This window comes from Neovison vison, chromosome 3 (assembly GCF_020171115.1).
Source record: "Neovison vison isolate M4711 chromosome 3, ASM_NN_V1, whole genome shotgun sequence".
NCBI lineage: Eukaryota > Metazoa > Chordata > Mammalia > Carnivora > Mustelidae > Neogale > Neogale vison.
Window position 1 is genome coordinate 196896622 of NC_058093.1, and position 23446 is coordinate 196920067.

The window sequence follows — 23446 nt, forward strand, 5'->3', positions numbered from 1 at the left end:
GCATGAATGTAAATGAGCAAGACCAGGATGATAAACCCTCCTTCTCAGACAGGATCAGGATGCTAGAAGATAATCAACATAGGTGTTTAACTTGTGTAGAGACCAAATGTTTGGAAACATTGCTACACTGCTGTAGTTGCCCTATAAATATTGAAGGCCTTAGTGTTTTTTTAGTTTTTATGGATATAATTGACATGTAACATTGTATTAGTTTCAGATGTACAACATGATTTGACCTATGTATAAATTGCAAAATGAGTATCACAGTAAGTTTATAGTTTGAGTCTTTTAATCCCCTTCAGTTAGTACTGAAGTCTAGGACTAGTGTCAGGGTATTACTCAGGTTAGAGTAATGTTCTTGTTCAACTAATAACCGCTTTGGAAATATTGAGACCTTTTGGGGAGTCTGTGCTCATAAAACAAATGTTTGGTTCAGTAATCATTTTGCTGAACATCATAGAAACATTCAGAATTTCTTTCTAAAACACTATGGATTGATAGTTGGTACTATCTGGTGCCATTTATATTTTTGTCAGGTATTACAGTGTGATATAGCAATGGATAATAATCGTAGTATTGATTTTATGTTAAGTGGGTCATAGGATGCTTTGAGATGGGAAAACGTTTTCTTTTTTGGGGGGATACATTGATTTCTTAAAAGCTGTTTATCAACAAGATTGCAGTAGAAATTTCTATTTGGATATATAGTGCTTGCTCATTTAATAAAAAACATAGACAAATAAACCTGAGAATAAATAATATAAACAAGTAAAACAGAATAATATCAGTTTACTACCACTGGCAAAAAAGAACCATTTATTAAAGTAGATACAGAACACTTGTTTTCTCAAATTTTAATACTGCTTTACATTTTTGTTTGTGAAACACTTCCTATTATAATATGTTTATAACCAAAAATTTCAACTCATTACAGATTTTTCACTTGTCAGACACATGTTTGATAATCTTGAGGGGAAAATTACATCAAAGGCATATATACAATTATAGAAGTTCTTATTATACATGTAGCATGGAAGACACATTTATTACTTTTTACATATTCTAAAAGACATTCAAATGAAGATAAATAGATTCAAACTGGTTGATAAACTTCTGATGGTTGAGGTCCTTCATTTTTATCTTTTGTGATAAGAAACTCCAAAATTATTAATGTTGAATTTCTCATCGTACATTCATCTAAGAACACGGTAAAAAAAACTTGTAAAGATTGCAGACTGGTTAATTTAGGTGTTTTACTGTGGCTTATTATCTAGTTAATTGACTGCTGGGGGTATCTGCTGGAGAAAGAAACATATTTGGAGAAAACTCTCCCAGTTATTTATATCTGATAAAGAAACAAAGTGAAAACAGAAAAAAGCAGTTGCAAAGCCACATGATGTTATATTCTGGCCTAGTTCATCATGTCTTGATGTGTTTTCTTTTTCATAAAGGTAAAAATCTGAAAAGAAAGTCATTGTTTTTTTCCCAAAATATAGATTTTTTAAAAAATATATACATATAATATATAGAAGCTGAAATTATGCAAAACCAATGAACAAAACAGCACAGTAGAGTGAGTAGGTGCAGCATATAGATTATAAAATGTCCCCACAGCAGTTTGGGGCTGCCCCCTCCCTTTACCTGTTTCATGATTTTATAATCACACCCAAGTATTATCAAGTCTGAAATAAAGGCACTACTGACAACAGGTAGTGCAAAGAGCTCAGATACTTCTTTAAGAATAAAATACTTTAAATGAGTAGATGAAAATGCAAAATGGCACATTTTTCCAACTCATTCCAGTGTCAGAGCTTAACCCAAACATCTAAATATACAAACGCAGCCTGGAAATTTTTAGTGCAAATATGAAAAGTAACAGCATAATTTAAAGTTACTTAAATAAGGTATTGTGAGGGTAGGGATTGTTCTAGGAGGGTTCCCTCGGGGCAGTAAATGTAATGGCATCTGGTGCAATGTCTTGTCAGAACTTTTAAAAATCAAGAAGACAAAATTAGAGGTGAAAACTCACCCACTAAGTATTTATTATTTTAAATTCTAAGGGGAGACTAAAAGGGTGATTTACTGAAGCTCAAAATATTTTCTTAGATTTGTGGATGGGGGTAAAAAATAACGTGGGTTCTCCGGAAGTCTGCACACAGGATGCTGGTGTTCTGTTGCCTACATGCTCGTGCCCCTGAAGAGCCCGGCATGAGGCTGGGGGTCCCATCAGAATGTCTCGTCGTCATTGCAGTGGGTGGCCCAGTGCCCGAACACCTCACAGATTTCACAGTACGGGCGCTCCTCGCTCCGACTGCCGTGGTGTGTGGAGTGGGGGGGGTCCTCTGACGCCTGTGCCTGGGTGGGGCAGTCCTCTGTGTCGTGGAGGTCAAAGCAGTCACATATGTCACAGAAGAGGCGAGGTTTCTTCTTAGACTGTTTCTCCTGGTCGTCACTACAAAGGTTAATGTGTACGATCAGAAACTCATCTCTATCAGATGAAATTCTGAGACAGTATCAGTTGCAAAGAACACAAAAGAAGCAAGAACTACTTATGGCCAAGTCTGGGAGGCTCAAGTATATGTCGTACATTTAATTCAAGTTGGTCGCTCTACAGTCCACACTTGAAACTTTCCCATCAAATCATTTATAGAGTGCTACATCACTCTCTTGCCAGATTTATGGAAATCGATTTATGGCCAAGACAATTGTTTCTCCAATCCACTGGAGAACTTGTAACTTTAAAAACCTTCATTTTGGTGGAACGAAGGTTCTGATCAGCATTGCTTAATATAAAATACCTGTCGTAGTTGTTTAGGTCATCGCCGTTCCCATTAAGGGCTGCTTCAGACATCATCTCCACCTTCATCTTGAGGTCTTGATTCTTCCTCTGAAGGTCCACTATTACTGAATTCAGGAAATCAATCTGATTTGTCCGGAAAAAAAAAGACACAAATGTATGAAATGTCTAAAATGCACACTGGAGGATTAAGAACGTCATGAAAGCATACTCTCACGCTATGGCTGCGGAATGTGCTGGCATCACGGGAGGGGCAAATGGTGGCCATTACTGAGTCCACGTTTAAATGGTTTATATATACACACATACATATACAAAATTCTACAAAAAACCTAACCAGTCATTTGTTCCATTAAACTCTGGGACAAATCCAGAACTTTTAGGCTCTGTAGATTTGGACAAGTTCATGGAAATTCCCCTCCAGCCACCACTTAACATCTACTGACTGGTCCCAGGGAATAGTCAGCATATGTCATCGTAAGAGAAAAATGGAGGTGTTTCAAAGGGAAGGCTCAAGCTCCGTTTCCACTGAGGAGACAGTGGCACACGCGATAGAGCAGCACTCAGGTACCACATGTTCAAGGAGCACCTGTGCCAAGATTCACTGAGCAGTGGGACAACGAGGTGACCATCAGGAGGAGACACTCTTGTCCTAATGTCTCCTTTCAAACCAAGGGCACTTTAATTTAAAAACATTTTTTCCCTCATATATTATAAAAAAGGTCCAATTTCTCTAAATATCCACTGAATAAATCCCACTTTACAATATTAAAAGTGAAATATTTCACTTTTTAAAGAAATATTGGCCCTACTTCTCCTACTAGGGCAAGTTCTGAAACAGAGCTAGCAACCACTAGCTTCAGGATTCTCGGCAGGAGACCCCTTCCAACACTGAAGGGAGGGGTCCGTTTTCTAAGGCTTTATTGTGTTAGGAGCTACACCGCAGGAAGAAGAAAAAGTCACAAAATGCATTTAAGTATAGTGGCAAACCACACACACACTCACGCATGCTCACAAATTAGGAAACATAAAACAAACCATTTGCTGATTGGAACAAAGTGTTGGCAGCGGCAGATGAAACAAATGGAAGCAGAAAGGAAAGGAGAAAAGAAAACACGGTTAGTTGAGTCTATGCTTATCAGACAGAAGCACAGACTAAGCAGACAACACTATTAAGGTGAGTTAGTGCATCTGTTGAATCTTTTCATGTCTTTCAAAGGAGATGTTGGATAACTAAAACAAACTGCAAACTCACTAAATTTTTCTTTGAAGATGATGTTTTTTTTATGCCTTTGAGTTTTGAACAGAATAAATATATCCAAAACGTACTATTAAAATTGAAGGTGGACATTAGTTGTTTATGTGCCATTTATTTCTAAACATGGAATAGTTTGCCTCCATATAATCCTATTTTTAAAACTAAGGCTGTTTGATAATTGTGGCTTTAGGGAAACAGTTTTCAAGAACTCTGTCTTTTTAAGGTCAAGAGGAGCAAGGAATCTTTTGACAGAGCAATTCTACTTCTACGAATCTGTCCTAACTAAATAGTAGTATATCTGCAAAATGATAGATGTTCAAGATACTTCATTATAGCATTGTTCCTAATACACCTGAAAGATCAGAAACATCCCAAATGTCATGTCAACTGACAAGGAACTGATTAAATCACAAAACATCCATATAAGGGAATACTATACAGCTACTAAAAAGACCAGATATGCCACCACTTGTGTCAAAAAGGAGAGGAAAGAGACAAGTAGTTTTGTTTTTTATATATATGTTTTCACATCTCTGGAAAGAGTCTTTAAAAAGGCACCAAAAAGAATGATTACCTGTTTGACAGCCTGGGAACTGAGCAGATGAGAGATGGTGTGTGGATGGAGATTTTCTACTGTATATATGTATATATATATATATATTTTTTAAAGATTTATTTATTTGACAGAGAAAGACACAGCAAGAGAGGGAACACAAGCAGGGGGAGTGGGAGAGGAAGAAGCTGGCTTCCCGTAGAGCAGGGAGCCCGATGTGGGGCTTGATCCCACGATGCTGGGATCATGACCTGAGCCAAAGGCAGAAACTTAATGACTGAGCCACCCAGGCACCTCTCTACTGTATTTTAATATTACTGATTGTTTAGTAACATACCACCTCTTCAAAAAGTTAAATGATGTTTTAAAATAGTAAGCCAGGCAAAAAAAAAGGTGGGGGATGTATTACCTGACTCTCCTGGGCTCTTTCATCTTCTTCTGCCTGAGTATCAGTATTGCCTTATATTTAAAAAAAAAAAAAAAAAAGAAGAAGGATTCACAACACTTCCATCTTTTTTCCCCTGGTGTTACTGCAACCAACGGGCCAGTATCAGACACATATTTTCACGTGAAATTCCCAAATGGGCCTCTTTGGGAACAGTTCATGGGTTCCCGTGGGGCATCTGGAGCCCCGAGGGGCAGACATGGTGCACAGTGGCTGGCCCTCCCCTACCTGTCTTCTCCCTCAGGGATGGCCCCCCCACTGTGGAAGATGCCCGCCACACCCACCTGGGACCTAAAGTGGCAAAGCAAGCTGTCACCTGCTCACAAAGGGACCACCTGGGCTCCCAGTCTGGGCAGCTCCCTTTCAGAGCCCACCGCAGCTACTGGGAGGGCAGCTGTCACTTACGGCTCCTATCGCTGCCAACGCTCCGGAAGGGGGCATGCCAGGCACGTCCCCGTGTGCAGGACCTGGGTCATGACTAGCCCTTATCTGAGTCAGTGGTGGGAGAGAGCCAAAAGCAGAGGGGCTAGGTCAGGGGCAGCCCAACCGCCTTCCAAGGTCATCTCACTGGAAACAGGTCCTCTGCGGGAAGCGGCGGGGTGGGAAGCAAGCACCACGTGGCCATCACTTTACCTGAGGAGCTGCTGAGCTGCCGCCTGTTTTCTTTGAGTTGGAGCTCCAAGTTCTTGACCTGGAGTTCAAGCTTCGCCTTATCAGACTCCAGAGACTGAACGACGGAATGCAAGGACTTGGCGGAGGCGCTCTCCCCCCTGAGCACTGTGACCTGAAACGCAGCGGGTTAGCTTAGGCTCGCAGCTGGAACAGAGGAGGCAGCGGGGACGGCCCCCCACAGGGTACTCTACCTCATTCCTCAGTTTCTCCAGCTCTGCGTCCTTTTCGGTGAGTAAGGCACTAGTAATACTGATGGATTTCTGCAAGGAAGCTTTTTCCTCATCTGCGTCTTTTATTAACTTGGATTCTCTAAAAGACCAAAGAGTTTAAAAAAAAAAAATTCCAGAAATCAACCGAGAGAGTAGTGGGTGTATAACAGTCCTAGAACAGACACATTAACTTGAGTTAACAATAAAGAAAAACGTATTGCGGGGAAGTTTTAAAGGGGCTGAGGCTATTACGCTTGCAAAATTTTACTTGAAATTTTACTCACTGTGAAGGAGAACAAGTTTACCTACGCAAAGACATGCAGAATCTGCATATCATTGTATCCATTTGAATTTAAAGAAACAAGTTAATAACTTCGGAAGACGGAGAATTAACAAAACAAAACAAGACTGTTACCCCCAAAGAATTCTTTTAAAATCTACCCCCCCAACTGAATTCTGTTACTTCTTGAATAAATTATTACCAAGCAATAACAACAATTAAAATACACACATGCAAAGCGAGTATACACGGATGTCATGCAGAGCAGTTTTATGCTGGAGGTATCGGTTGGTTCTCACTAATTTCAGTAATTTTTGGCAACTTCCGAGAATGTGTTTTTGAGATCTCATGGGCCAAAACAGTAGCAAAGGCTATTACTGCAATTCATACTGAAAGGGTATAACTTTTCATCCACAGAATGTGGAAAGGACATTACGTTGCTCATAGAGATGAAAGGTAATTACATAAAGGCTGGAACAGAAATGTTAAAAATGGATTTCCAGGTGTAGAACGAGAAAGCATGGGTGGGGAGGAGTCTGGAGGGAGACGGTCAGAGTGCTTGGTTTATGTTCTCAGCCTGTCTCAACATTTGGATGTCAGCAGAGGGAATGGGACCAGGCCTTAAGGAGAGGGAAACATTTATCCTGGAGTCAAGGGGTGGAAAAAGGAAGGAGAAGATGAAGGGAAGACAGGGAGGGAGGGCAAAGACACAACTGATAAAACCCAGAAGGGCAAGCTACTGTGTGTTTAAGTGTGTGTGTATATTTAAATTTTTGTTGTAAAAATTACACGCATTCAAAAGTGCCAAGGTCATGAAAGATGAGGACGGACTGAAGAACTGTGCCAGACTGAAGGAGGCTGCAGACGCACGACCACTGCATCGGTGTGGTTTCCTAGCCTGAATCCCAGAAGAGGAAAAAGACATTAATGGGAAAACTGGGGAAATCTGAATGAAGTCTAGAGTCTAGCTAAGCACATGAAACCAATGTTGCTTTCTCAGTTTTGACAAATGTACCAAGGAGTATACAATGGGCATATCAAGGGCCACGGGGCACAGGGTACGTGGGGACTCTCTGTACTGCCTCTGAGATTCTTCTGTAAATCTTAAATTTCAAAATGAAAAGGTTTTAAAAATTATGTGCAGTATGAAACATGAGGGGAAAAGTCCTTGAATCTCAAAAATATTTTGGGAAAAACACAGACTGGGTAAAAAGGTCCTAGCTGGCCCTAAGGCCATCCAACCCACAACACTGCCTTGGTGTAGATGATTCGGTGAGAGTTCAAAACTTCAACAACAAGCAGCCAGATGGCTCCCGGTTCTAGAAGGAACTGAGTGAATGCTGGGCATGTCATGGTTCAGTCTGTTTTAGAACTGACTGGAAGGATTGGAAACTGAGGCCCAGGTTAGAAATGGCAGAATGTATGTCTGGTTAGTGAGACCCAAGATATCCGGCACACGAATTACAGAATTCTCATGATTTATGGTAAATTGAAATTCTACACGAAGATGAAAATATAAGTGTTGTTTTTATCTTGTTGTGTGGCTTACACTTCAGGATGATAAGTAGTAAGAAAAGAATCTGAGACTTACAGGAATTTCTTGAATTCAACACCCAAGCCTGATATGAACACTGGAGAGGGGGTGGGTATTGGTGCTGTTAAATCACTAAGTGAACAACATCTTGCTTGGAAACAGGATCTTGTTTAGGTTAAAACAAAGCAAAAATTTTAATGGAAGGAATGGACAGTAAACATCTTCTTCCACCTGGAAAGTAAACATCTGATATTATCCGAAGTTACCCCAAAAATCTGGGGCTCCTTAACTTTCAGTTAAACTTATTTGGTAGTTTATTCTATTGTAAAAACTATTTCGAGAGTTTCACTTGTTACAAATCCAAATGAAATCTGAAAAAATATAATTTTTAATGTTTTTACTGAAAAATACCAGCATTTGGGGGGTTATTAGTTCTTCTATAATCTGAACTCTAAGTAGCCCAAATCTCATTTGGTCTTTGTGTTAGGGAGGGATAGAGACACCACCAGCTGGCAGAAGGAAAAAAGTACAGGAACTTTCATCTGTTTATCACATACACATAACCCGTAAGGGAGGCTGCTTTCTAAGAAGATGGCAAGCAGAACGTTTCCTGTACAAGTAATCAAAAGACACATTGTTAAGAAAGGGATCCGCCTTGTGATTTATAGACCAAATGACAGGACAAGGAGCCTTTGGCAGCTCGTCTTTATGGCAGATCTTTGTTGCTGGCTTCTTAGGCTATTTCTAAGCCCTAATCCCACTGCGCAAACTAAGAGGGACTAATTTAAGTCACTTATGCCAAGGTTACTGACATCTGAGTCACAAATCACACTGCGGGGGGGCACCCCTCCGTTACCTTGAAGCCATGCTGGCCAGAGTGCCTTACTGTCACTGCAAGTATCAAGAAGGGAAGGTAAACATGATCTGAAAGAACAGCTATGGAGGCCAGAAATCTTTCCCCCAAGGGGAACATATTATCCAGATTCTTTCCTTACTACTTACTAAAGAAATAAATTCTAGTAATGAAGCAAATACCTTAAAGTGTTACTGGGCAAGCTTTAAAAATGCAAGATAACAAGAACCAAATATTAGAAACATGAAGAGAAATGCAGGTACAGTAAGGAGAGCTAAATTTGCGCCGAAGTTCTTTGCTGTATATAGGTATAAAACTGGTGTGTAGGGTGTGTGTGTGTGTGTGTGTGTGTGTGTATGTACTGCTGAGAATATTTTACAAAACAAAAGCAAGACACAGAGGGACAAAGGCAGCCAAAAAATATATACAACAATTTGTTTTACTAAAAATATATTAAATTTATTTATTATAACGTGGATAGACTTTCTTTAGTCTTACCATTAAAGACACACAGATAGAGCAAAGGAAGCAGGAGTAGGGAAGGGAAAAGAGAGGGTGAAATGAGCATTGGTAAGTAGCGCAAGCTCGAGACAGTCAGACAGTCAGCAACCCACAGTGAGCTTAATGAGCCGAAGTAGCACAGGACCTCTTCAGACTCCGTATCGCCAACCAGTTTCCGTTCCTGACGTTTAGCCTGCATTTACACTAACTGATTAATTCGGACTCTGAAGAGTCCACATCTGAGATTTGGGCTCTCAGGTCCCTGCAGTGACACCACAAAGCCTGGAGAAGGGAGGCAAGCCAACCACGTTCCCCAATCTGCTCTAGGCTTCAGTAGATAGAGGAACCTGCTTCTCCACTTCCGTCAGGCAGAGCAATTCAAGGTTGGCTTTGCTCTGTCAGCTGTCTGGAAGCCTGTTTTGAAAGAGGTCTGCCTAATTTGGAAACCAGTTTCCAAAATAATGATTACGTGTTTAAGTTAGGAGAAAAGCCTTTACTACATGTTGCCTGCAATTCAGTGCTCAGATACCAAAAGACTGTAGCAAATATAGGACAATGCTACTCTTGAATGGTAAGTAGTTTGGGCCTACAGGTCAGGAATAAGTTCTGCCCTTCAATACGATGACCATTTGAATGACACAGTTAGATAATACCTTGACTATGTATGTTCAGAGATCACTTCTCAATTAAATTCTTGTCTAAGACTTCACTTCTTGCATGAACACTGAAAATACCTTTATGGTTTAAGTACTTTCCAGCCTTTTAAATTAAGAGCATATCAAATTCTTTTCAGCACCCCATGCTCAATTTACTTAACTATCACACACACACACATCGACCTATGAATCCATTGTCAAACTGGCTTTTAGCAGGCATTTAAAGGCCCAAATTGTTAGCTACAATATATTTGCATTCAGATTTCAGACATAACGTTCCACGAGGATTAATTTGGCAATAGAATAGTGCAAAACAGGAGAAGTGCGGTTTTTAAAATTTTCACTTTCAGAAAAAATTGCCACCTCTATCTGCATTTATTGATATAGAGCATAATTTTCAGGAGACTATCTCCTAAACTCATCCAGGACTTAAAAATGGGAGCAAAGTTGGGGACATAAACAGTGGCCTTAGCACGCGCACCCAAACTTTGCTCATCTTGTTAAGCCATGAAAAAAGTCACATGCCTGAGCACATTTTGAAAGGCATGTAATTTAAAGTCACATGGTAAAGACTAAGGAAGCATGGCAGCTTTATTCTAAGGAAAAAAAAAAAAAGATTTAAGAGTAACAATAAAATAAATGCACAGTGAGCAAAGAGGCAGCATGAAAACCGGAAGCCCTCGGGGACCTCAGGTCTGCATCCGGGTTGCTGGCTGGCCACCTGCCATCTCGGGCCTCCGTTTCCCCGTTTGTAAGTGCACCCCCCACCCTACACCACCGGGTGGCTCTGAGATCAGGTTTGTGGATCACGAATACAAAGGGATACGGCCCGCGCTCGCCGACTTCCACCAGCCCGTTTCCATACGCTCGCTGACCGCAGTGCCTCAGGAGTAAGCCCCACGACTGTCCTCACACCCCCCTGACTACTGCATCGGGAGGCTCTCTTGAAAGAAGCTATGTAAAATCCAATATCCTGAGCCTCCCCCCACCCCCGGGGGCAGAGCGGCGGCCGCCCGCATGCGGGCCGGAAGGAAGGGCCGGCCGGTCCCCACAGCTCCCGGCGCCTGCGGACCAGCTGGCGGGACCAGGGCGGGGGCGCTGACGAAACGTGCGCGCCTTCTGGTGTGAAACTTCTCAGAAGAACGAATCTTAGTACTTCTTAATGAAAAAAAAAAAAAAAAAAAGAAAGGAGGAAAGGCGCTGTTGGACAGAGGCCTAGCGCCCGTCAGAACGCAGCTCGCGGCTCCCACGACTCTGTGGGCTGAGTGAAGCCCTCGGTTCCTAAGCAACCGCCAGGCCGCGGTGGGGGTGGGGGGAGGGGACGGCCGGCCGGCCCGGGTGGGACACACCGGTCGGCGGGAAGGGGGCGGCCTCCTGCCTGACCGGGATAAAACACTGTGCGAGAGCACGGACGAGCTCTCGGTTCAAATATTCTTGGAGAGTTATTTTTAGTTTCATTAAGAAAAAAAGCGCGTCGCCGTGGCGGGGCTCATCTACGCGGTACCGCGCGGGCGGCGGTTCTCGGCCGGAGCGCGCCCCTCGGCGGCTCGGTGGGCGGCGTAAAGCGCAGGATTTCTCTAGACACAAACCGCACGTTCTAGAAGAGCAGACAGGAGGCGGTCGCGGTAGAGAAGCGCCAGGCTTCTCAGCGGTTATTTCTCGGGGCCGGTTTATGCTTACTCAAAAGTGCTAGAAGGTTTCCACTTAAATATCATTGGATTATCACGAAAGAACAAGAACAAAGCTATTTTCTCTCTCTCTTTTTTTTTTTTGGACAAACAGAATTCAAATTGATGCTATTATTATTGAAAAGTTTTCATTTTTATATAATGCAATCAGTATTTATATGCCGATCAATTACTCTTTGTAAAATTAACAGCATTTTTAGCTCCTGAAAATGAGGAGGTAACAATGTAATGAGACAATACGATCTTAGAACACTTATGAATAAATGCAACTGAAAAAGGCTTAAAAATTAACCTATTCTTTGTCTTGGTAACGAATACCATAACTTTTGCAAATACATTTTCATCATTTATTAATCACGAGGACCAAACTATCATAATCCAATTTTCTGAATATAAGAAGGTAGCGTATTTTCTACAAGTCACATCGTGTTCTGACATTTTCCTAATTAAACACATACACGCAACAATAAACACAAAAAGAAAGCCTACCTCTTTTTCATTTCTAACAACTGATTATTGAGCACAGATCTCTCCTCTTCTAGCTGGAAAAAAAAACACACAAAAAGTTCAGTTCGTTACAAAAGTCCAGAGAGAGAGAGAGCTATTTCTCATCCCACATGTCCCATTCCCAGGCCAGGATGGATGAAAAATCAGTGGGCCAGGAGAGTGAAAAAAGAGCAGTGGTTAGTACATCATGTACAGTTGTTAATTTATAAATCATTTATGACCCGGATGACTCCCCTTCCTCAGTACAGGCTGTATCTTCAACATTCGATAAATGTTTCTTTCATTTCTTAAATGAATGAGTGAAAACTTCACTGTTAACATTCTGGCTCCTTCACTGAACTCACACAGAGCAAGTGTCACTAACTCATGGTGGGCTAGGAACAGGCTGTTTACTCCACACGGGCCTCATTTCATTTCATCCCTTCCACATTCCAGGCACTGGTTTCTCACCTATAATACAAGGAAGTTAGAAGAGAATTTCCAGTCGCCCTTTAGTTCTAAAATTCTATTATTCCATGAAGGGTGAAAAACAAAACATTCAGTTAATTAATCCTGTGAGAGAAGATTCACTCCCACCTCTGATCTATACCACACAGAGTTTATTATATTGAAATACGAATTTCAACTCACACTGTTAATAAAACTAAGGGGTGAGGAGCACCTGGGTGACTCAGTCTGTTAAGTGTCTGCCTTGGGCTCAGGTCATGATCCCAGGGTCCTGGGATGGAGTCTGTCAGTCAGGCTCCCTGCTCAGTGGGAAGCCTGCTTCTCCCTCTGCTTGTGCTCTTTACGCCACACACCCCCAACCCAGGTAAATAAATAAATAAATATTTTTTAAAAAACACAAAAAACTAAGGGATGAGACTCACTTCTTTTGTGAGTTTTGTTTGTTTTTTCCAAATCAAAAGACAACACCAAAGATTATGGAATGGTTTCCAAGAGCCCAGAATTCAAGCTCACTCACTGTATGGAGGTATGGTCTTATTTCTGATTTTGTATCAATTATGCATATGCTTTGCTGTGTCTTCATACTTTTAAAGTTCTTAAATATACATAACTTCATGGGCTTTTTTGTTTTTTTTTCATAACTCTGTGTTTTGAACATAAAATTATATTAAACACAAAATCTATTGAGATTAAACATACAGTTTTTTTGATTTAAACTCTGCTTTCCTCGTCCACTGAAGATGTATGCTTTTGCTGCATGAGTAATTCACAAAAAATATTTAGAAAATTTTAAAGAGTGAAGGGAAGGGAAAGGGGTGGGAGACAAACCTTAACAACTAAAATAAGAGGGGGAACATCTGGAGAGTGGGATGTGGAGATGAGGGGCTTTCTTTTTTTTTTCCCTTTATGCCCTTTTCTACAGTTTATATTTATTTTTTAAAGAAGGAAGCTGTTTTATGATTAAAAGTGGGTACTGGGAAGTACCTACAATGAAGATAAATGAAGATAAAAAGGCCGATGACTCAACAGAGAAAACAAATTATTAACAAACATGTGAAAAATCATTCAACACTTTAAAGAACAAGTATGCAGAGACTATCCCTCTTTATTGGAGGGTGCACTGTGCCTGAATTTCCATGGAACAGAAATCTGGAATGCTTATGGTACAGACTTCTTCATAGGAGATGATGTTTTTCCCTCCTTCTGCTCTAGGACCCAGTCCAGGTTGACAAGTTCATCTAGTGGCTCTACTGCTTTAATCTAGTTCCTCACCATTTCCTTATTTTTTGTGACCTTGACAGTCTGGAGCCACACAAGCCAACACAAGGTCAATTTGGATTCATCTGATGCTTCCATATGAGGAGAGTCAGAGCACACGCTTTGGGGCAGGAACACGACAGAACTGATCTTGTGTTGTTCTCAACAGGGATCAAGGCACACACTAGGTTGTTTTTTTTTGTTTGTTTGTTTTTTGTTTTTTTTTGTTTTTTAAAGATTTTATTTATTTATTTGAGAGAGAGAGACAGTGAGAGAGCGCATGAGCGAGGAGAAGGTCAGAGAGCGAAGCAGACTCCCCATGGAGCTGGGAGCCTGATGTGGGACTCGATCCCGGGACTCCAGGATCACGCCCTGAGCCGAAGGCAGTCGTCCAACCAACTGAGCCACCCAGGCGTCCCACTAGGTTGTTCTTTGATAAGGGTAACTTTGATCACTTGGGTGAAGAAGTAACATCCATGTTTCTCCACTGTGAAGGTATGATTTTTTTTCTCTGTAATTAATATGTATTTTGTGAAGAGATTCTTTGAAAATGTGTAAGCATCCGGCTCCTAGCAAAACATCAACCCATTTCTTTTAGCACCAACTGATGCATCTTCCCTAAATAAAGTACTACCATCACAGCTACCCAGTGGTGATTTTCTAATTCCATCATTTCACCTATTTATTAGCTGTCATTTCACCAAATGTTTTTCCTGCATTTATTTATATTTAAATACATCATTTCCGTGACACATCATGTTATTCTAATGTTATTCAATAAGCTATACTCCATTCCTATCAATATTTCTTCTGATGTTCAAATTTTCCCAGATTTGGTCAGTGGGAGCCCTTTCGACATGATTATGATATGCTTCTGACAAATCTCCAGTCACAAGTAGTCAGAGAGGCAAAGAGAGAGAGAGAGAGAAGAGGAAGCAGCCTCCCTGCTGAGCAGAGAGCCTGATGCAGGGCTTGATCCCAGGACCCTGAGATCATGACCTGAGCTGAAGGCAGAGGCTAAACCCACTGAGCCACCCAGGCGCCCCATAATCTCCAGTATTGTTTAAGCACTTCCTTTCATCCTGGTATACAAGATATTCCAGGCTCGTCTTGTACCCTCTCTGCCCTAGCCCTGGAACCAGCCATTTCTTTAAAGAATCTTTTAAATGCAGAAACACATTAAAAAAAAAATCTAGGTGCTAAGTGTACTCACTAATATTGGAGTGTTGTTGCTTCTAAGCCCTGTCAGTGGACCTGATCAAAATTTAACACAAGCCCTGTCAGTGGACCTGATCAAAATGTAACACTGCTGGTCTTCAACAGATACTGTTAAGAAAATATAAAGACAAGCCACAGACTCAGAAAACACTTGCAAACACAACCTGATAAAGAACCTGTATCTAGAACTTACTAACAACACTCACAACTCAATAATCTGCAAACAACCAAATTTAAAAGTGGGCAGAAGATCTGAAGAGACACTTGACCAGAGAAGAGATATAAAAGGCCAGAAGCACATGAAAAGATGCCCAACATCATTAGTCCAATGGGGAAATGCCAATCAGAACACCTGGGATACTTGTGTTACAATTTCCAGTTTCATTCCATGGTGGTCAGAAAATATGTCACATGATTTCAATCCTTTTAAAATCACTGAGACTATTTAATGGTCTATCCTGGAGAATGTTCCCCGTGCACCTGAGTAGCATGCGGATTCCGCTCCTGTTGGGTGCTCTACAGATGACTGTCAGGTCTAGCTGATTCACAGTGCTGTTCCAGTCTCCAGCTGCTGATCCTCTCTCTCTAGTTGCTCTATTAGTGAAATAAGCTACTGAAGTTTGAAGTCTCTGACTAGTATTGTTGAATTGTTTCTTTCTTTCTTTTTTTTTAAAGGGTTTTAAAGATTATTTATTTATTTACCTGAGAGAGAGTGAGAGAGAGAGAGAGACAGAGAGTACAAGCAGGGGGAGGGGCAGAGGAAGAGGGAGAGGAAGAAGCAGGCTCCCTGCTGACCATGGAGCCAGACTCAGGACTTGATCCCAGGACCCCAGGATCATGATCCAGGCACATGCCTGACTGACTGAGCAGCCCCATTTCTTCCTTTAATTCTATCAGTTTTGCTTTGCATATTTTGGGGCTCTATTATTAGGTGCATATATAATTGTTATAGTTTATCTTTTTTTTTTGAAGATTTTATTTATTTATTTGACAGACAGAGATCACAAGTAGGCAGAGAAGCAGGCAGAGAGGGAGGAGGAAGCAGGCTCCCTGCTGAGCAGAGAGCCCTATGCCGGGCTTGATCCCAGGACTCTGGGATCATGACCCGAGCCGAAGGTAGAGGCTTTAACCCACTGAGCCACCCAGGCGCCCCTAGTTTATCTTTTATTATCATAAAATGTCTTTCTTTGTCTCCAGTAACAATTTTTGTCTTAATAGTCTATTTGGTCTGATATTACTATAGCCACTCCAAGGTGCTTTTGGTTACTGTTGGCAAGGAATATCTTATTCCATCCTTTCACTTTGAACCCTTTTGTGTCTTTGAATCTAAGCTGTGTCTCTTACAAACAGCATATAATCAGATCATCATTTAAAAAAATTCAACCCGTTAATGTCTGCCAACACTATTTTATTTTTATTTTTTAAAGATTTTATTTATTCATTTGACAGAGAGAGACACAGTGAGAGAGGGAACACAAGCAGGGGAAGTGGGAGAGGGAGAAACAGGCTTCCCGCTGAGCAGGGCTTGATCCCATGACCCCGGGACTATGACCCAAGCTAAAGACAGCCTCTTAACCAACTGAGCCACCCAGGTGTCCCTGCCAATACTCTTTAAATCAGTGTTTAATCCATTTACATTTAATGTTATTATGGGTAAATTACAAACTTTTTTCCAATTAATAAAGTTTATGTCTTGGAGTTTTGGGTGCATAGCAAAATTGAACAGAAAGTACACACATTTCTCACACACTCCCTGTCCCCATACATGCACAGCCTCCCACACTAACATCCTACACCACAGTAATACATTTGTTACAAGCACTAAACCTACACTGACACATCATTATCACCCAAAGTTCACAGTCTACCTTAGGTTTGCTCTTGGTGGTGTACATTCTAGGAGTTTCCATGAATGTATAAAGACATGTAGCCACCATTGTAGTATAACCAAAATAGTGTCACTGGCCTAAAAATCCTTGGTACTCTCCCTATTCACTCTCGCCCCCACTTTACCCCTCCCACAACCACTATCTTTTTCTTGTCTTCATAGTTTTGCTTTTTCCAGAATGTCTTATCTTTGGAACCATATGATACATAGCCTTTTCAAATGGGCTTTTTTCCCTCAATAATATGCATCTAATGTTCCTCCATGTGGTTTCATGGCCATGAGTGGCCATTTCTTTTGGGTGCTCAATAATATTCTGTCATCTGGATGACCAAAGTTCATTCATTCACCTATTGAGGGACATCTTGGTTGTTTCCAAGTTTTTGGAAACTGTGAATAAATCTACTATCAACAGCCATGCACAGAATTTTGTGTGGATTTAAGTTTTCAGTTCATTTGGGTTAATACCAAGGAGCGCAACTGCTGGATCTTATGGTGAGAGTGTGTTTAGTTTTGTTAGAAACTCAACTGTCTCCCAAAGCAGCTATACCATTTTGCATTGCCACCAGCAGTGAATGAGAGTTCCAGTTCCTCCACAATTTCATCAGCACTTGTGTTGCAAAATGTTTTACATTGTGGCCATTCTGATGGTTGTATCATATCATCTTATTGTTAATTCACAATCCTCTAATGATTTATGATGTTCAGCTACTTTTCATCTGTTTATTCACACCTACATATCTTCTTTAGTGACAAGTCTATTCAGGACTTTCATCCATTTTGTAATTAGGTTATTCATTTTCTTATTGTTGAGTGTAAAGAGTTCTTTGTATATTTAGAGTAACAGTCCTTAATCAGATGTAGCCTTTGTAAATACTTTTTCCAAATCTGTGGCTTGTCTTCTCATTCTCCTTCACATTGTCTTTCACAGACAAGAGTTTTAAGTTTTAATAAAGTTCAGCTTATCAATTATTTTTTGTGGCTCCTTTCATTGGTGGTCTTGTTCCTAAAAAGTCACCACTGTATCCAAGGTCATTTAGGTTTTCCCTAATCTTCTTTCCTAGGAGTTTCATAGTTGTGCATTTTACATTTAGGTTTATGATCCATTTCAATGTAGTTTTTGTAAAGGATGTAATATTTGTGTCTAGAGTCACTTTTTTGCATGTGGATGTCTACTTGTTACAGCACTACCTCTTGAAAAAACAATCTTTGCTTCATTGCATTGTCTTTCCACCTTCGTCAAAAATCAGTTGCCTATTTATGTGACTCTATTTCTGAGCCCTTGTTCTACTGCTCTGTTTGTCTATTTTCTCAATCTCACACTGTATTGATTACCATAGCTTTATAGTGAAGACTTAAGTTTTAGCTTTATATAAGTGGTATTATGTTTCCAATTTCAAATTCCACTTGTTCACTGCTGGCATATAAAACGGTGATTTCACTTTTGTATATTAAACCTCATATCCTGAAAATATCCTGTTGTAACCACAAATACACACACACACACACACACACACATTTGTATTTTCAAATACACACACACGTAGATATGATGGTTCTTTGTCAAGAGTACTGCTGACTGTGTGACTGTGTGGCCACAGGGCAGGGGACTGTGATTGAGTGAGCCCAATACATATGAAGTAGCTCTTAACAGAGTGCACATACATGTCAACTTAGTCTCTGATTTTTTTTTTAAAGATTTTATTTTACGGACATAGATCACAAGTAAGGAGAGAGGCAGGCAGAGAAAGAGAGAGAGAGAAGAGGAAGCAGGCTCTCCACCGAGCAGAGAGCCCAATGCGGGGCTCGATCCCAGGACCCTGAGATCATGACCTGAGCCGAAAGCAGAGGCTTTAACCCGCAGAGGCTTTAACCCACTGAGCCAGCCAGGCGCCCCTAATCTCTGATTTTTATTCCTGGATGCTTTCTTCCACTTTATCACCTCATGTATTTTTAGTCATATTCTCTCTGTATATTTGTCTAGGTTTTTCTCCTTTTTCTTCCCTGCTTTTATCTTGCAAGTGTTTTAAACTCACATTCACTAAATGATCAAAATTAACATTACCAATAAATGGGATAAAGCAACGTGACATGCTTCTTGGAAGGACACATTATCTTCCTGCTAAAAAATGTATAACCATCATATTAACTATCACACAAACCCAAAATGAAGGCTTTTATACATCATCATTGGTCTATTCTTTAAAAAAAAAAAAAATAAAGTCAGGGTGCCTGGGTGGCTCAGTGGGTTAAGCCGCTGCCTTCGGCTCGGGGCATGATCTCCGGGTCCCGGGATCGAGTCCCGTGTCGGGCTCTCTGCTCAGCGGGGAGCCTGCTTCCTCCTCTCTCTCTGCCTCTCTGCCTACTTGTGATCTCTGTCTGTCAAATAAATAAATAAAATCTTTTAAAATAAATAAATAAATAAAGTCAATTCACAAAAGACAAAGAATGGCAGAAGCATTCCAGATGAAGAAAATGAAAGAGATTTGAGTCAGTGAATGAAATGCATGATCCTGGATTGGATCCTGTACCAGATGGGGGGTGGGGAGGGAACTATAAAGGACATTTACTGGGACAACTGCCTAAACAGAACTACGGCCTGTACATTAAATAACAGTGTTACAAATTCCTGAATTTGGTAACTGCACTGTGGTTAGGTAAAAACAACTCCTTACAGTATATGAGTATTCTGTGTTCTCTTTTTATAACTTTTTGCAAAGTTTGAAATAACTTCCAAATCAAGTTGAAACATGACTCTATTCTGTATCTGCAGCTCCCTGAGCTGTTAGCTTAATTGTCTACTCACTTGCATTTAGTGCTCACACCAATACTAGGCCTTTTTGCCATAATTTCTCTTTAGCTAAATCCTGACTTTTGATTCACCTCCAGATTTTGTCAGCAAATGGCTTACTTTCCAGAAGGACTCACAGATGCTACAGCTTCTAAGTTCTTTCATGATACTTTTTTCCAGATGTTTTTTGAAAACACCTGCCTGTCTTCTTATCTGTGAAATAACTGCCAGGATATGACACTCCTGATCATTTTTTCTGTCCCTTAGAAAACTTTGGGAACAGTGTGGCACAGTTTTCTGGCATTGAATGTGGCCCCAGTGGATCAGTTCTTTGGTTTTTTTTTTTAAAACCTTTTTATAAGGAATATGTCTTGTAAGGACCTTTTTAGCCAGAGCAATTCCATCTTGGATTAAACAGCCATTTTGTTGTTTATGCAGTAAAACTTAAACTGACCCTGTCCCCCACCCAGGGGAACCTACTTAAAAGGAAGTCCAGGAAACCAGTAAAATATGGTCCACCAGTCCCAGATAACAGGGCCCAAATACAAGGGTGGGTCAGGTCAGGTAGAGATAACAGAGCCCAGATGCAGGGATGAGTCGGGCCAGGTGGAGACATCCAATCAGTGGGGTGCGCATACTGTCTCCCTAGCTACCAAGGAGTATGGGCCCCCGCCTTTTGGGCACCAATTATGACCAAGGTGATATGCTAGTTCAAATAGCTAGTATGGGGTGAAGTGTAATTCAATTGGCCACCCGTATGTGACCCAGCATGACTGTGCAGCTTTCTCTGTGTGTTACAATCTCATTGGCCACCTGTGCATGGCCAGGCTCAACCACATGGCCTTTGCTCTATAAAAGTTAGTTTGTGAGGCAGGGAGGGGTCGCCCTCTCTGTAAGAGGCAGCCCCAAATGGTCGGTTTGATTCTCGATGCTTGGCACGAGATAAAGCTTGGCTTGACCTTCACTTTGTATCAGTCTCGCTCCTTTGATCACAGACCTGTTATTGGGGGACCTAACAGTCTCTTCTGCCTGGGCAGAATTACCTCTAGATTTCTGTATTTCATTAATAATCAGTGTCTGCTTTGGTGCCAATGGCTTCATACCAGTGTCCTCCACCACTACCACCAGCCCGGGGGTTTCCTAATTGAGCTTCCGTACAACCCACCATGTCCTTCCTGTGTGCAGACTCAGTTTCCTCACTTAGGGGAAATTTCCTTATGGTATCTCCTAACATTTTCTTCTGTTACATATGCTGAATTCCTTGCTGCAGAGATGCTAATTATCCTAATTAGGATTATCTCGGTCCTCCACAGCTATTATCCTCCAACTCCTCAGTATCTTTGTTCCCCTCTTATTAGGACTACTAGCTCAAGCCCTTCCTTCATATGTTTAGAAATGTTCATTAGGCTCCTTTCTGACTTATTTCACAGTCCTGACACAGTGCTGTTTTGGACGTCACTCAGTTCCTTAATTTTTCAAGTCTTCTGTTCCACTTGTGTCATTTCATCATCTCTTTGAACCCTTGTTTTATTTAAGTCACTGAAGTTTTTATATAATACAAAGCAATATTCCACTTTGGGTAATGCTTTCTCATGGCCTGAATTCCTCATCTCTCTGGATTCCTGTGTCCCTTTCTTTTTTCTTTCTTCTTTTGGTGCAAAAGGCATTCAAGGGTTCATCTTACTACGGACAGCTCTACCTAGACCTTCCATTTGTTCACATGTAATATAAATTCATTTTCCCCTGATACCCAACCTACTTTATCTGAGACCTTTAATCTTCCCTCTCCAAGGTAAGACAGGAAAACCGGGCTCCATTGCCCATTCATCTCTATAGCTGGAGGGCTGGAGGACCAGGCTGGAGGAAGTGCTTTTAAGGGGACATGCACAGTCTATTGGAGGTCTCTTTCATGGATTTTCCCTTTAGCGCCCCCTCTGAACAAAGGGGATCCTACTGCTGCAGGAACATGTCTTCAGGCTTCAGTCTCGGGCAGATACTACAAAATTGTCTTTTTTACCATCTAGTCTCACCTCCTCTGCTGCCTTCCCTTCCCAGAGAGGGGAATGCAGCCTCATTTATGGCTGGAGGTGGTTACATGACACTATTACTGAGGTCCGAATTTTCCTCTCCAAATTAAAAGACAAAACCATGTAAAGAGAAGGCCTTTCAGCCTTTCCCCACTTTGTCCCTCCCTGACTTCCTCCTGGAAAGTTTCACAATCCCTGGAGGTGTAAGAGCCCTGGTAACCACGGTCCACGCTAAGGGCAACAGGAGAGCAGAAAGGGAGGGGAGGGTTCCTGAGGACATTCTTAAGAACTCAGCTGGACTGCCCTCCTGAGGACTTATTATCATTTGATAGGAACCGCCCCTCCTCTTCCTTTTACTTAAGCCACTCTTTGTTGACTAGCTATGGAAAATGATAACCGGCAGTTCTTCCTGTCGCTGGTAGAATCCTGAGATGGTCAAAGAGAGCTTCTAGCCTCTAAGATTCTTCTGTGACTTTTCTTCCAGGATGACTATTCACCTCTTCAATCTAATTTTCCCTAAACTGGGTTTGGCATAAGGATGAGGAGAAGCAGAGTAAGAATTCTCAGGATTCTGGGGCACCTGTGTGGCTCGGTTGAGTGTTCAACTCTTGATTTTGGCTTAGGTCATGGTCTCAAGGTTGTGGGACTGAGCCCCACATCAGGCTCTGGGGCTGGGCATGGGGCCTGCCTGGGATTCTCTCTCTCCCTCTGCCCCTCCACCCTGTCTCTCTCTCTCTCTGCCTCTGTCTCTCTCCCTCCATCCCGCTCTAAAAAAAAAAAAATTATCTGGATTTTGCTACACATTTTCTTTTCTCTCACCACTGCGGACAGTGTCAAAAGAGTCAAACCACAGTCATGTTCCTTCTCTTGGTTGTCAGTTTTAATATATACAGCATGAGGCCCACTGGCTTTGCTCGATTTTCCTGGAGACATTGTTTTTTTTTTTAATAACCAGAAGAGTGTATTCACTTCATTAGGTATTGAGGAAGAAAGATTCCATGATCAGTTTCACTTAGCCCTACCTGCCCAGAAGTCTCTGAGCCCAGATTAAAATTACAATGGCTAATGTACACTGTCTTCCAAAATAAACTATGACAAGCTAAAAACAGTGTTGCCCTGGGGCACCTGGCAGGCTCAGTTGGTAGAACATGTGACTCTTGATGTTGGGGTCAGGAGTTAGAGCCCCATGCTGGGCAGCAGAGTTTACTTAAAAGCAGTGTTCCATTTCTCAACAGTCACATCTGTGAATCCAGCCTTGTTTAACATTTGCAGGCAATTATTCATAAGTCAATCTAGATGGTAACCCCAATTTTCCATAGACTGCGTTTACTGTACAAGTGTTGATAAAGCACTTATTGAGATCTAATCCCTGTCCAGTTTCTACAAACCAACTGTAACCTCATTTTGCAAATAACTGGGATTGGGGTTGGAGAGAGAAATCAACACTGTGCCCATAGTGACAGCTCGGTGTATCTGCAATCCTTACAAGGAGAAATACACAGGAAATCGTATCTCAGACATTTCAGAAGTAACTACTTCAGGTGGCTATTTCTGTAGTAGAACTTCTATTGTTATGATTACTTTTAGTATTCTCTATCATAGGAAATGCTGCTCTGTATCTTTCCATTAATCTTGAGACAACATGACTCTGCCTCATTTTGCCCCGTATGCTTCCAGTACCCACAGAGGGCATGTGACCCGCTCATTTGGTGATCAGGCTTCTGGCAAGCACAACTCTGTGACACTGGAAGGAACTGACATCATGTAAAAAAAAAAAAGTAGAAAGAGTAGTCAAGGTTTCTGTATCCTGAGGCCCTGACTTGAAATGGGGTATGCATCTAATCACTCGCTCATTCATTCGAACCTAC

At 41.3% G+C, this 23446-nt stretch overlaps 1 protein-coding gene across 3 annotated transcripts in view; it reads right to left on the reverse strand.

Annotated features, from left to right (window-relative positions):
- Positions 1–788: 788 nt before the first annotated feature.
- The window catches only part of CLIP1 (CAP-Gly domain containing linker protein 1), a 156682-nt gene continuing 134024 nt past the window's right edge, over positions 789–23446 (reverse strand). For all 3 annotated transcript variants that reach the window (XM_044243433.1, XM_044243432.1, XM_044243431.1), the window contains 6 exons: positions 11936–11988; positions 5917–6034; positions 5687–5837; positions 5018–5067; positions 2799–2923; positions 789–2452 (listed from right to left, as the gene is read on the reverse strand). In XM_044243433.1, the coding sequence (XP_044099368.1) occupies positions 2227–2452; positions 2799–2923; positions 5018–5067; positions 5687–5837; positions 5917–6034; positions 11936–11988 (723 nt within the window). In that variant the 3' untranslated portion in view covers positions 789–2226. The remainder of the gene's footprint in view (positions 2453–2798; positions 2924–5017; positions 5068–5686; positions 5838–5916; positions 6035–11935; positions 11989–23446) is intronic.